The 14,914-nt window shown below is 39.5% G+C and overlaps 1 protein-coding gene across 1 annotated transcript; it reads right to left on the bottom strand.

The window, feature by feature from the left end:
• LOC109838942 lies at positions 2,255–3,233 on the bottom strand. The gene is made up of 3 exons (XM_020407377.1): positions 2,850–3,233; positions 2,634–2,737; positions 2,255–2,551 (listed from the first exon to the last, which is right to left on the bottom strand). Exons 1-3 carry the CDS (start codon positions 3,079–3,081, stop codon positions 2,255–2,257), a joined length of 633 nt encoding a protein of 210 aa, XP_020262966.1. The 5' UTR covers positions 3,082–3,233.

The following is a 14,914-nucleotide window of genomic DNA, read 5'->3' as shown; positions in this document are numbered from 1 at the left end:
GAAAGAGGCCCCTCATAAATCCCCAACAAACTCATCCAAACACGAATACATATTGACTGTGTGATCACTAGTACATCAACACTACGTTAGCAAAGCTCGTCCTCTCATGAGCTTCTACTTGTGCAGATTCATCTACCTTATTCAAAGAACAAGACATAAAGTCGGAGAAGAAAGAGGCCCCTCATAAATCCCCAACAAACTCATCCGAACTCATTCCCCGGCCAAAATTAATAGAAAATAATCTGTTGTGATCAAGTACAATTTTTTGTAGGATTTTAAGTTCTTTTTTTTTCTGGTAACAATTAATTTTGAACTTTCTATTTGTAGGTAGGTTGCATGAGTCACAACTTACCCCGTCTTCCAACAAAAAATTTTGTAACTGTAACTTACATTCAAATAGTCATAGATGCTTATTATTTATGGTGTCTGTGTAACTGTTCTATCATAAATATCACAACTCCAGTAAAAACAGATAATAGCAACAATAACAAAAACCGCAACGGATGCAAATATCACCAGTTAAACATAGTTCTTTTTCCTAATTTTGATAGATTAGGTTGATCCCTATGCAAAAAACATTAATAATACATTTGTTTTGTTTATTATTATTATTATTAAATTTACCCTAAACACAAGAATAAAATAGAAAAATAAAAAATAAAGGAGCTCAAAAACACTTTCTGTACACAACACACAACAGGTGTAGTACTACCCTAACATTAAATACCCAAAAATAACCACCACGCCTCGACACGTGCCGAACACAATTCCGGGCCACCCGTGACGTCACCTGACCGTTACAGCCTCGAACACAGCGCCAAACTCGCCGCAGCCTCCCCAACAACAGAATCCATCACCTCCTCCTCAACCTCCAACGCCGATCCTCTCCGCCTCGGCCCCACCAGCCGCGTGTGGATGAGCAGCCGCCTGACCTTCGCCTCCGCCAAATCTCCGGCGACGAGCGCGTCGATATCCTCGATCACTTGGCAGTCTGCCAACGGAAAACTCCTGATTTGCGTCCAAACTCGATCCAGCAGATTCGCCTTGTTGAGCCTCGGACGACAAGCGAGGAGGTCGGCCAGGACTTCTTGGACGAGGTGGAAGAGGAGTTTCCGGTTCGAGCGGTGGCGGATCGGGTTGCGGTGGCTTAAATAACGAGGGAAGAGCATGGGGAGGTCGAGCTCGAGTTGGTGGAAGATGAAGGGGTCGACTGCTAGTGAAGGGGAGTAGCGTCTTGGTTGGGCCGGGTTCGTGATGCCGGATCGCTGGAGGATTGATTGCACGTAGAGGAATTCTGGGTCCTGCTCTTTTGGGGCTCGTGCATCCTTGAACTGTAGCCAATGGAAATTTAATTATTAGGACATGTCGATCGAAGTACTACGTAAACACTTCAGCTGCAGTAAGTGCAGCTGAAGGCATATACGTGAGGAGGTCATCAGCAATTCACCACAACTTTTTATGAACAAAAACTACGATGCACAATTAAAGGGTTATTTCTGTGTGAATATATATGTATGCACGTAATTATTATGTTAAAAATTCTAAAAAAGGAGTAACATGTTACTCCCATAGGTGTATTATTCAAAAAATACGACTTACGCCTCGCTGTTCTTCGGCTGAGAAGGCGGAAGCTGGAAGATAATCTTCCCTCGATACTGACGTTGCAGCATCGTAGCTTCTTTTCATGTTTTCCCGACTTAGTCCGTGTTTCTGACTCGACGATGCCGCTAGGTTTGGCGATGATGATTGTGAGGGCAGCGGCAACGTTAGACGGCTTAATAAGGTTGAATCTGACCGAGTTGCTGCCTCCGATAAGGGAGGATTCTTCTTGATCCTATCGGTGAACTTTTCAGTGCTAGCTTTCTTACAGCTGCCTGCGACTATCTTGGTCGGCTTTGTAGTTTCAACATTCTGATCTCTAACTCGGAGAACAGAAGTCGTTGCTGGTTTGGGCTGAGGATGTTTTGGTAAAACTTGAGGCTTTGGAGACTTCAAAAACCGGTTCCTGTCGTCCTCAACTAAAAACGTCTTCTCTCCGCGTTGAGTATTCTCCTTGACTTGCTGCTTCACGATCCCCCTCGCGTAATGATGACTCCTCGGACTCCTATTCTCGTCATTCTCCTTCAAACAGCCCTCCTTCTTCCTCGGTTTGTTACTATAACCTTTGGTCGGGGAAGGAGGCAGCGACGAATACTCACACAAACACCCCGCTCTGTTCACGTTCTCTTTGTTTATCTGCAACGACAGCCTCGGATCAGCGTCTCTCGATCTCTCTGATGAAGCTCTCGGCGTGTCTGGCAGCGATCGAGTCCGGCTGTCGATTTTTTGTGCTAATTTTAGGCGAGGAGTTGAGAGATTTGAAGCTTGCTTTGGGGGTCGATGGACCTTCGGACGACACATCTAGGCCCATGAGCCTAGCGACCAAATTGGTGGTTCTTGGGGTTATGCATTGGGATTGGGAGTCCCTCTTCTCGTCCTCCTCCAAACCCTGATTCTTTTTGTTCTGCTTCTTCAGTGATGGTAACGGCGCAGAGTTTACTTGAATCCCAATCTGTAATTTTTTTCAGAAATTTAGCTAGCAGCTTAATTAAGGTTCGTGACCCGTTATAATTTATTCACAGAAAACAGCTTACAGGAATTCCGTAGTAATCTTCGGCTGCTATTGCGAAAGCAGTGGATGCTTTTGCTGCAGCAGACCCCTCGTCTAGCTCTAAACTATTTCTTGGCGCCTCAACTCCTGCATTTTTACCCTAAACACGTTACTCTTCCATTAATGAGAGGGGCAAAAAAAAAGGGGGGGGGCAAACGTTCATTTCGTTCTCTATTTCTTTATTGTCTATATTTCTTACCACTGAACTGAGAATTAGACGAATGACGACGGATCTGAGGAGAGGAGCTCTGAGCCACCCTGCCGCTGTTGCTGCTTGGAGTGAAGAGAATGTTATGGAAATCCAGGAACTGGAACACGCCGCTCATGCATCCTGAAACCTCTTTCTCTCTTTTAGCAAGGGAACGGTACCACTCTCTTCTACCCATTTTCTTTTCTCTCTCTCTGTTTTCACTCATTGCAGTACTTTGCATAAAGTTTTATCTTCAAAGAGGAGCAAGGAGAAGATAAAGGAGCGCGCAAGTCGAGCCAGAAGCGGGGCTGCCAAGGATTTGGATTCTCTTTTTGAGGTTCAACTAACCTTTCAAGCAAATACTAAATATTCTTTATTCTTTTGTTACTTTGTACTCGGGTGGAAGGTAAAGTTAGTTTGGCAAAGGAAAAGTTAGCATAAAGTATAAAGGTTCAAATTTATAAGGAACACCCTTCACTTTTTTATTATTTCCTATCCAATAGCCTAATAGGTTCCGTTCTTATGTGTGGGAATTAAAGGCTCTGAAAGATTTAAGTTTAAAAAATATGCTAGCTGACATCAGCAATGGTAAAAGAACCTTAAGAATCATGTTGCGATAACGTATGCATACTTCAGTCGCTTAATTTCTCGCGTTTTTTGTTGTTAATTCTTTTTAAAAAAGAGGTTTTAGTTTTTATAAAATTTTAAAGTGTTTGAATTTTAAATTAGATTGCTGGAGTTGTTAAATTGGGTCATGTTCCACACATATCTGGGATGATTGAACCTGGGTCGTAGTTCACTATAGCGTCTCAAGTTTCCGATTTCTATGGTTTAATTTTCTAAGGGTCTGTTTGGCAACTTCACATTGATCCAATTAGACCTTAATCGGGTTACGATTGCATCAAGGTGGGATGATCCAAAGATAATGTAATTAAGTACCTCGTTTTTAAAATAAAATTAAGACAAACTAGTCCAGTCTTGTACAAGTTTTTGTCGAACACAATTTAAGCTCTTCTCCAAGTTAGTGCATTCATATAAGATAGTGGCTGAGTTGCAAAACAAGCCCTAAAACAGAAAAGTAAAGCAATTATTCAGTTTATCAAGTTTTAATTATTTACTCAAAGGTTTGGTATATTTAAGAGAGAAGATGTATGTATTTATGATTCATCCTTAAATGTTAAATGGCTATTTTAGTAATTCATATACTCAATTTCAACTTCTCATTAAACATGGATCATAATCGACACTACAGTTTTATAACTATGAAAGTGATCTCATTATTATTTTGTCGAAAAATTCCCCAATGACCCAAAATATGGGATCAACAGGAAGGACAAGTGAGGTGTCCCCCTCATATTGTATAATGAGTTGGTCATCATTAATGATGACCAGCTCATTATACAATAGAAGGATGACACCTCACCTACCCCCTGTTGGTCACATATTTTGGGTCTCTATAGCAAAGCTCTTATTTGGTCACTATAATCGCAATAAAAAAAATCGATGTGGTTAATTAGTGTCTATGAAAAGTTATATTATGATTTTTTTTATCTATTACACAATTCATGCTTCAAATAAAGAAAACTTTCAAGATAGGTATACTAATTTTCAAAATCCTTCTACCTTAGGATGGTTGTTTAAATGTAAGCCAGAAAGAAAGCATGAAAGTGAGATATTTTCACCCACTTTAATTAGAGGTCTATTTTGATGAAACTAATTAGTACTAAGGAAAGTGAGAGTGAAGTTCACCATATAGAATATCTTTCAACTTTATCTTCCTTAAAAAAAATTAACCAAGTGAGTTTTGAAAGTGAAGAGGTAGATAGAAAAGGTATTTCATTAGCTTGAAAAAGAAATGCAAAAAAGTGTATCTCATACTAAAATATGATAATAGTAAGTGGTGTGGAAAATTTGAAATGCTTGATCAGTTCATGCTATAAGGATGCAAAAATAAAGTTGTCTGCATTATATCATGTAATACATTCTTTTGCAAATGATGTGGAATGGTTCAAAACAGTCTGGGGGGATTAAACATTCCTAAACATTCATTTGTTGGTTGGCTTGCATTTCAAGATAGACTGCTCACACATGACAGGCTTCATAGGAGAGGTGTCATTAATGCAAATTCTTGTCTTCTTTGCTCTGGTGTAGCCAGTGAAACAAGAAACCACATGTTCTTTAGTGTGTTTTTTCGGCAAATGTCTGGAATTGTATCATGAGCTGGCTAAACTTTAAATGGATCGATCTTGCAATTGGTTACATATAGTGAATTGGTATGCTTACAGGTTGAAGGGTAGGGGGTTAAAGCAATATCTCAAGAAGATGGCTTTGATCACCACTACATATTTCATCTGGAGAGAACGAAACCTGAGGCTTTTTCAGCAGAAGACTAGAAGTCCTTAAGTCTTGGTTAGAGATGTCAAATTTGATGTTTTGACATCCATTCTCAACAGCCCTTCAATTGCAAGCAGTGATGTTGCTTTGTGTAGTCAAATTTGATGTTTTGACATCCATTCTCAACAGCCCTTCAATTGCAAGCAGTGATGTTGCTTTGTGTATTTTTGTCATTTGAGTATCTGTTTTTTTTTAACAGCCCTTCAATTGCAAGCAGTGATGTTGCTTTGTGTATTTTTGTCATTTGAGTATCTGTTTTTTTTTTAATATTCATTTAGCAATTCATTTGTAATCTCAGTTAAGGAACACTGAGTATATGATGTACATATAATTTTCATACTTGGTTAGTGAATAAAATTTTTTCATTGACCAAAAATGATAATAGTAAAGTACCGTTTTTTAAACAGTTCAACCTTGAGTCATTTCACACTATACTTTTGATGTGAAGATACTCTCCCACTTTAAGAGCAAATAATAATAATCCTAACCAGATTACGCCCCTAAACTATCTAGACTATCTAGACAGAAAAGTGCGGTGTACTTTGATTAGTCATTAATTTTGATTAAAAACTTAAGAGAAAGAATTCTACAAATTCCTCTAGTAGGCTGAGTGTGAATCATATCAGAATGTTCTGCTCCATGAAAGATATTCCAGATTGCACATACAAAATAAGGTACCGTTTAGCAAAGGGTTAAGTGAGGGGTTAAGGAGACTTAACTCCTTCTTAACCCGCCAAATATAAAAAATCTATACAATGGTTAAAGTGAGTTAACCCTCCATAATTTGCCAAACATAAAAAAATATAGAAGGTTTAATCTAACCCCTCTAGAGGGATTAAAATAAGTTAACCCCTTAAAATGAGGGGTTTACTAATACTCCTATTTAGAATGATTAAGAGTTAACCCTTCTAATTATAAAGAAAATAGTCAAAACTATTGTTATTCCCAAACACTAAAACTGGTTATAATGGCTAAAATAAAACTTATTTAATGGGTTAATAATTTTAGTCTTTCAGATTATCGAATGTGCTAAGTATATTAATCATTCTTTTTAACTCCTTTTCCTTAATCCTTTTGCCAAACGGGGCCTAAGAGGGCAACTTTTAATACTCCACTATCACTCAAAATGGAGTAGATCGCCCCTATGACTTGGTTTGGTAGAAGGGCGCGTAGAGTAAGGTAATGAATAAAATTTAAACTCGTCTTTGGTAGGGAGTTTTTAGAGGGTAATTAAGCTAAAGTCAAGTGAGACGAAGATAAAGAAAATGAAAAATAAAGTAGAAAGTGAAGAGTGGGAAAATCCCTTCAATTTGGAGCGACACCAAAGTGAAGAGAGAGAAAATATAAAATAAACTAAAAAAAAATCATGTACCTCTCCTACCAAACAAAAACCACAAAATGTACATCCCTTCTTGTGCCTATTAAACCTTACACTATCTTACCTTCTGTTCTTATACCTCCTACCAAACCAAGCCTATGTAGTGGAATGTTCTCATGGGACTTGCATCATAGTTCAGTAATAGTCTACTTATCACTGCCACTTTCACTCCATTTTCAGATTAGCGGATTACCAAACACGCACCCGCTATTCAAACATATCATTGGATCACCAACAGTCAAATGAACACAATGATTTAGGCTCTTCCTCCCCTCTGTGGTAAGGTACTAAGCTCTACTGGGTCTAATTGAGATTTGAGATATATAAAATTAAAAAAAAAAGATTTCCTATAATAATAAAAAAAACATATGTTAATTTTGCACACTATTTTTGAACAAAGGACTTTTGCATCAGAACAGCAGAAAGTTGTTATCATCCCTTATCTTTTTACGCCCCCAACCCAACGGGTTCCTCTTCGGGGACCGAGACCATGACGACGATATGACCACGAGACCCCATGCCGCGTGTTTTTAGTTTCATCCCCGCCTTCTGTTTATTTACATTTTCTTTCAAAATTTATTTTGCAGATTGCTGACGTCTGGTCTATCCATTGGAGAATACGGCGATGGCAACTACCTGCCCTTGTTTATTATATTGTCTGAAATTTTCTGACACTACTCAGAATATTTAACCCACCCCTACGCTGAAAAAGAGGTGGTAACCATAACCTGCTTTTTATTTTATTTTATTTTTTTTCCTGACTTTATCAAAATTCGAATTTGCTGTGGAGAAATCAAGAAAAGAATCAGAAAAACCAGAAAAACTGGCATAAGTCGACTCATGCACTGTGCACGAGTCGACTTACGATCTGCAGCCGAATTGTGATTTTAGCCTCTGTCAAGTCGACTTAGCATGACTGTTAAGTCGACTTATGGCAAGTCGACTTAACAGTCTGTTAAGTCGACTTATGAAGTGTTCTCCAGTTGTTGATTTTCTCTCTGTCAAGTCGACTTGTGAGCTCTGTTAAGTCGACTTACGACGGGTTTTTTGCATACGCAGGTTTCCTATTTGCAGTCTGATTGGGGTTTTGTTTTGATATAAATAGGGAAACGATTTGTGAGGGTTTTTTATCAGAGATTGAGGAATCTTTTGAGCATTGTGAGAGGGAGATATTGTGAGCAAGGTGAGATCTTTGGTTGAGGGTTAGTTTGAGAGAATTTGTGTGATTGTAACCCTTTGTACTCTCCTTGATTTAGTGAAATCTCCCCATCCTCTCCCCGTGGACGTAGGCAAATTGCCGAACCACGTATATCTCTGTGTTTGGATTGATTTGGCTTTATTGGTTGGATTTGTGCAAGAGTTTGTCTTTCTTCTACTCGTGATCACAGGTTCGTTGTGAGTTCGTGCAAGGCTTCCGCAAAGGCGCGCGACATTTGCTTGCTTTATAAAAGCAGGGGATTACTTAATAACAATGATCCTGTAATTATGATGTTAATTAGCTGTCTAAATCTCAGAAATTGCTATTCCACGAAGTCTCGAAATTAGAGTGCTGCTTCTTTAGAGCATGGATTTAGAAGAAAATTGATCACTAGCTGAGTAGCGATAATTACAGTACTCTACTTGTATTGTTTTTACAAGAGAGAAAAGTTTAAGATCCAACATCTATAACATTTTTCAAAATTTATGATGCATCAAAAAAGTCGACAATGTTTTTTCCTCTTTTTTGGCGTAAGGAACCATGACTCATAAGAAAGCAAAATTACAATAGATAGTGTAAATATGTAATATCCTAGGAACGAGCTTAAAAAGAAATGAAAAAAAATAAAAGTTTAGTCCCATGATAGCGAAGCGTTTGTAGAAAAAAAAGCGACCTTTTAAGTTAGAGTTTTATTTCTAAATTGGTTGGTTTGAAAGAGTTTTCTTTTTATTTATTTATTTATTTTATTTTATTTTAATTTTTGCCTTCAAATTTTGAAGATTATTTCATAGTAGTGACTTTTGATGCTATTAGATTTCTCATTTTTATCCAAAAAAATAAAATTGGCCAATTTGGAACATGTACCATGAATGGGGGTGTTTGGTTCAATTTCTACAATTTATAGGAAATGTTTTCCACCCAAAATATGATTTTCTTGTATTCCTTAAAAAAATTATAAGAAAATTTTTGAGAAGTAAAAAAGTACCAACTTTCTTGTTTTTTCTACTTTGCTTGTTTGGTTCAAAACAAGAAAATGACCCATAACTTTATAGAAATAGCAAGATTTTCTATAATTTGTAGAAATTAAACCAAACACCCCTAAATTTATAGAAAGTATCAACTTTATAGAAAAATATCAATGGAGTGTCAGATTTCTAGGTGATTTCGGACCATTTTAAGAGGAAATTAATTTCTGTAAATTTTGGTATTTTTCTGTACTTTACAGAAACTATTTCTGTAACTTTTTTGAACCAAACACAGTTTACGAAAATTTACATAAAAATTTTAATTACAGAAATGTCATTATCAGTCCTTTTGAGAAAACTTTTCTATAAAATTGTTGAACCAAACATCTTAACTGATCTTTAACATCGTGCAGATAAAAAGGGAGCCAAAATCCAATCCTTCCGCATATGGAATGTTTGTTGAGAAATATGTGGGGAGAAACTCTTGGATGTAGATTAGTTTAATGTGGATTATTTTGCTGCAAATGTATATAACTATTTTGACTTGGATAATTTGATGCAAATAATCCTTATTGGAACTTCTAGTTAATAATATGACTATTTTTTTCTTTATTATGTTAACTTAAATTTATAACTTCATGAAAGCTTGGAATTTGTTCGGAATTATATTCATTCGTCCATGCTTGGTAAATACTATATTGTAATATAATACTTTATATTTGAAATTCTAGCTATGTAATGATGTTTACAAACTAATTAATCATGAAAAGGTAAATGTTGTTTTTTGTATTATAAATTTTTTAGGCCCGTCCTTTTTGAAATTCCAGGCTCCATCGTTGGGCTCACATGAATAGCATAAGTGCTGCCATGCCTCCAATTAGAATTTGGGGATATGCATGTCGTAGACATGTATCGATCCTTAACCTTTTGAGCCAAGACACCAAGCCGAAAACACTAGGCCCCTTGTGTTGTGACTGATGCTTTGAGAAACCAAACCAACAAACGCCGAGAGAAAGACCAAACAAAACACAAACACCAAGGTTTTACGTGGTTCGGCAAATTGCCTACGTCCACGGGGCAAGAAGGGGGTGGGTTTTCACTAATAGAGAAGGAGAGTACAAATTGAGATTACAAATCGCTCAAACGAACCAACTAATCTCACCAACAAATCTCTCAATCTCTCAACCAATAACCCTAACAAATAGCTCAGAAAGATCTCTCTTTTTCTGTGCTCCAAAACCCCAAAACTCTCCTCCTAAAACCCTCAAATCGTATTGGTATTTATACCAAAACAGAAACCCAAACAGACTGCAAATAGGAACCTGAACTTTCCAAAAAACCCGTCATAAGTCGACTTATCAGTCTGCATAAGTCGACTTGGCAGAGCGAAAAACAGCAACTGGAGAAGAGATCATAAGTCGACTTATCAGACCTGATAAGTCGACTTGGCAGAGCAAAAAACCAACAATCCAGAGCAGAACGTAAGTCGACTCATGCACCAACATAAGTCGACTTACCATAAGTCGACTTATGCCTGTGCATGAGTCGACTTATGACCAAAAATCTGCTTTTTCCAATTCTTCTCCACAATTCTCCACCTCGGCGAAGTTTTCCCAAAACTGAGCCGACACCAACCAAACAAATGCCTCACATGCTGAGACCCAAATGAGAGTGTGAACACTCACCCCAAATGTCGATGTCGCTCACCAAATCGGCTGCATCAAAATGACTGCCTACGTATCCTTTGCCCAAGGAATCAAGCCTTCACGTAGTTCACCCAAACGGCCTCCAAAGGCCCTCAATCAAATAGAAAAGTCTGCAACTCTTCTCCAATATCACCAAACGATCTGCAACTGATAGTATTCCCAATGACCCCAAATTGAGACAAATCAAACACCTCCACCTGAGGTAAACCAATGGCCATATCCAAACTATATCTACCAGCTGCAACTGAATCCAAAACCAATCCATCATCTGCATCCAAAACCAAATGATCTCCAACCTGTGTCACCTTAGCTGGAATCCCAAATGACGCAGTATGATCTGGAGTATGTGGAGTAATCTCCACCCAACGTGGAGTAGCATCACTCTCCACCTGCTGCGATATCCAAATGACCTGATCAACACTCTCCACCTGCCGAGAGTCAAAAGTGACATACCTGCTCAGAACAAAATCAGAAGCTCCCAAACGATAATCAACTGAGCCTCCGAACCCCAAACGCGCAATCGGATCCAATCTCACATCCACGATGTGACCAAATGCTGGGTATCCAAATATCCGACGCGACCCAAAATCTGAAGCAGCTCCACCAGATCTAATAACTCCTAAAGCAGCAGTCGGCGACCTATGCATAAGATGACCCAAATATGTCGAAGCCCGCACACCAATGCCAATGCTCGACATCAAACGCCGATCCTCCTCCAGAAAGGAACGACCCATCGAAACTGTCATCTCATCTCGTCGCCCCAAAGTCTCCACACCAATGAAGTGTCTCCTATTGCCGTGAGCTCGGCACCAACGCAAGAAAGGACCCCTACCAAAGCTGAAACAATGAGTTACCTTTCTGCCAATACACTTCTTCCAATTGTTGTTGACTTCTAGGACTTTACACCAACGGGAACTGGTCGCGACCCAATAATGCCTAGAACAATCACCAACTGTGGAAACCAAGATACGATTACCTCCCAATGATGCCTCCTTGGAAGGCCCCCAAATGCCTGACTGAACACCTCCAAAAAGACCCCTCGCTCGATGGATAGAAGTGCCAAACTCCACCACGGTCTCGCTCATCCTAATGTGCTCACAGGACTTCAATCTGCAGGTCATAGCACTCCTCAACAACCAATGCACGGTATTACCAATCATATACCCCAGCACCAAACAATGCCACAGTCTAGCCGAATCTGATGAAGTCGTCATTTCCCTATCAATCACCGTGCTTCCGTGCAAATAATACAAATTTCTTCTTCTGACGCCCTTCATCACAATCATGGACCCAAATGTAACCTTCAAGCGTGCATCCGCCAAGGTCACCCTATAGCCAGCTGCCTCCAAAGCTCCAAGTGAAATGATGTTCTTCTTCAACTGAGGAACGAACCTCACTCCAACCAACTCCCGAATCACCCCGTCACTCATCCTGATCCGAACAGTACCAATACCACCAATAGAGCATTTGTGATCATTCCCCATGAGCACGAAATCCCCTCTTTCCAACTCCTGAAAGCTGGAGAACCAATCCCTCCTAGGGCAAATGTGGTATGTAGCACCCGAATCCAATATCCACTCTGTAGAGTAGGCAACACAAACTGACGGCAGTGCAGATAACGAGTAGCCCGAAGAATCCGAATCTGAATCGTTGCCACTAGCCTTGACAACATTCGCCTCTGAAGCTTGAATAGCTTTTCCCTTATTCTTCCCGGCTCGATCAACTAACTTTGGGCAATCGGCTTTCCAATGTCCATCTTCTTTGCAAAAGGCACATTGATTCTTACGAACTCCAAGATGTGCCCCTCTAGACTGCGACCTCCCACTACGGTTTGGACCCTTTGCTCTTGCGACCAACGCCCCCGCTACCGGCTCAAACGAAGTCTCCTTATCCTTCTTTCGAAGCTGATAATTCACAAGTGCAGCGGTGACCTCACTATACGAAAGAGATGCCTTCCCATTAATAAGAGTAAGAACGAAGGTCTCATATTCCTCGTCAGGCAAGGAACTCAATAGCAACAACGCCTTGTCCTCATCTTCAATCTTAACATCCACATTCGCCAAATCCGCAAGAAGCTTCGTGTAGTGGTTCATGTGATCACCAATGGAGGTTCCTTTCTTCAACTGGAAGCGGTAAAGCCTCCTCTTCAAATGCAAGCGATTCTCCACACTCTTGGTCAAATACTTGCTCTCAAGGATCTCCCAAATCTTCTTTGCAGAAGTCTCATTGATCACATCATACTTTAGATCTTGAGTGAGACAAGACCTAATCACACCACACGCCGTTCGATTCATCTTTTTCCAAACCTTCTCATCAATGTTGTCCGGTTTCCCGTCCAACTCCAACGTATCTTCCAAATTTTGCGCGTTGAGCGCATCCATGACTTCGCATCGCCAAAGTCCAAAATTGTTTGTGCCATTGAACTTTTCCACATCAATCTTCATTGAGTGGATATTCAAGCTTTGGACGGTCTTCACGCCGGAAGTACTGCCCACAACTCCTTCTTTCTCGGCCATAATCCTCAAGGCACCACCAAACCAATGCGGAAACAAACGAGAAATAGATCCAAACTGAAAAAGACGAGATTTTTACAAAAAAAGATCCCACCTTTATCACCAAACGAAGCCCTAGATGAACTTCCAAAGCGATCTACTCCTCCAAATAGCCCAAGCGTTGCCCGTGCTCTGATACCACTTGTTGTGACTGATGCTTTGAGAAACCAAACCAACAAACGCCGAGAGAAAGACCAAACAAAACACAAACACCAAGGTTTTACGTGGTTCGGCAAATTGCCTACGTCCACGGGGCAAGAAGGGGGTGGGTTTTCACTAATAGAGAAGGAGAGTACAAATTGAGATTACAAATCGCTCAAACGAACCAACTAATCTCACCAACAAATCTCTCAATCTCTCAACCAATAACCCTAACAAATAGCTCAGAAAGATCTCTCTTTTTCTGTGCTCCAAAACCCCAAAACTCTCCTCCTAAAACCCTCAAATCGTATTGGTATTTATACCAAAACAGAAACCCAAACAGACTGCAAATAGGAACCTGAACTTTCCAAAAAACCCGTCATAAGTCGACTTATCAGTCTGCATAAGTCGACTTGGCAGAGCGAAAAACAGCAACTGGAGAAGAGATCATAAGTCGACTTATCAGACCTGATAAGTCGACTTGGCAGAGCAAAAAACCAACAATCCAGAGCAGAACGTAAGTCGACTCATGCACCAACATAAGTCGACTTACCATAAGTCGACTTATGCCTGTGCATGAGTCGACTTATGACCAAAAATCTGCTTTTTCCAATTCTTCTCCACACCTTGCGGGGTCGAGAGCCCACATTTTCTTTCTTATAATACATGTTTTTCATAGACTGTACTTATCTTATCATTCAAACTAAATCTCGATCCTTTAAATTGCACTAAAATATGAAAGACTTTTCCCACTATGTCATTGACATACCATAAGTCGTATTTTGTGGTAGAAAATATCATAAGTTGTCAAAAGTTTAGCACGTTAGTATCATTGATCATGCGGTTGTGTAAATTTCAACCGAATGTTCACATATGATCCCAACATGTTAATTTTATAACTCTTTAACCATTAACATTCATTAAAGTTAATTATCATTAACATATCCCAACTTTATGTTAAAGTAGAATTAAGACAAGTTAATTTGAAAAGGATTTTGATTGATTTAATAGCAAATCTAGCAAATATTAATAGTTGAAAGCTCCAACATTAGCATGTAAGTATCATAGAGAAGTATTCGGGTGAATTCTTTTATATTTACATGATCAATGGTAGTAATGTGCGTTCTTTAACAAGTTATCATAACGTAAAGTACAAATTGTTGTAAACTTTATGGTATCTAACCGTAGGTTAGCCTTGAAAACATAATAAATGATTATAGTCGAAGATGTATATATTTTGTTATTGTTTACGCAGATTTAGACAAGTGGGGAAATCTCCTTCAAAAACAAACAGCAACATCGTCCTCTATGGCTTTATCTATAGTTGTAGGGGCGGGTGTTAGCAGACAGCTCGTGCGACTGTTCAGATAGTAGAAGTCGGTGGGGCCCACGGCACGAGAGGAGGAGATGGGATCCAGGTTCCCCGGTCCCAACCATTTTGAAATTTCAAAGTTGCGAACTCTCTCCCTCTCTCCCTCTCTCTCTCTCTCTCTCTCTCGCTCGCTTATGCCCATTATTATTATTTGTCGTCAGAATTTAATGACATATTTTTTTGTACGGCTTCCAATTCAGTGGCATTATTATTACTTTTTGCTTACGTCCCGTGACAGACGCATCTGCAGCATTTATCGGGCGACTCCGCAGTTAGTTAGGGCCAAGTACCCAACGGCGCCCGGGACCATCTCCTCTCCCCTCCGCTCATCGCTGGATCCTGAAACAGTGAAACTTTAACGCCCACGT

This window comes from Asparagus officinalis, chromosome 4, assembly GCF_001876935.1.
Source record: "Asparagus officinalis chromosome 4, Aspof.V1, whole genome shotgun sequence".
In the NCBI taxonomy this organism is placed as follows: Eukaryota; Viridiplantae; Streptophyta; class Magnoliopsida; order Asparagales; family Asparagaceae; genus Asparagus; species Asparagus officinalis.
Note: the sequence above shows the minus strand (reverse complement) of the source record. Positions and strands in the feature narration are given on the sequence as shown.

Bases quoted from the DNA above. Each gene is read 5' to 3' on its own strand.
- LOC109838942 (XM_020407377.1), bottom strand. From the start codon at position 3,081: ATGCAAAGTACTGCAATGAGTGAAAACAGAGAGAGAGAAAAGAAAATG. The intron at 2,738-2,849 runs GTAAGAAATATA...GTAAAAATGCAG, and splicing joins GTCTAATTCTCAGTTCAGTG to GAGTTGAGGCGCCAAGAAAT. The intron at 2,552-2,633 runs GTAAGCTGTTTT...AAAAAATTACAG, and splicing joins AAGATTACTACGGAATTCCT to ATTGGGATTCAAGTAAACTC.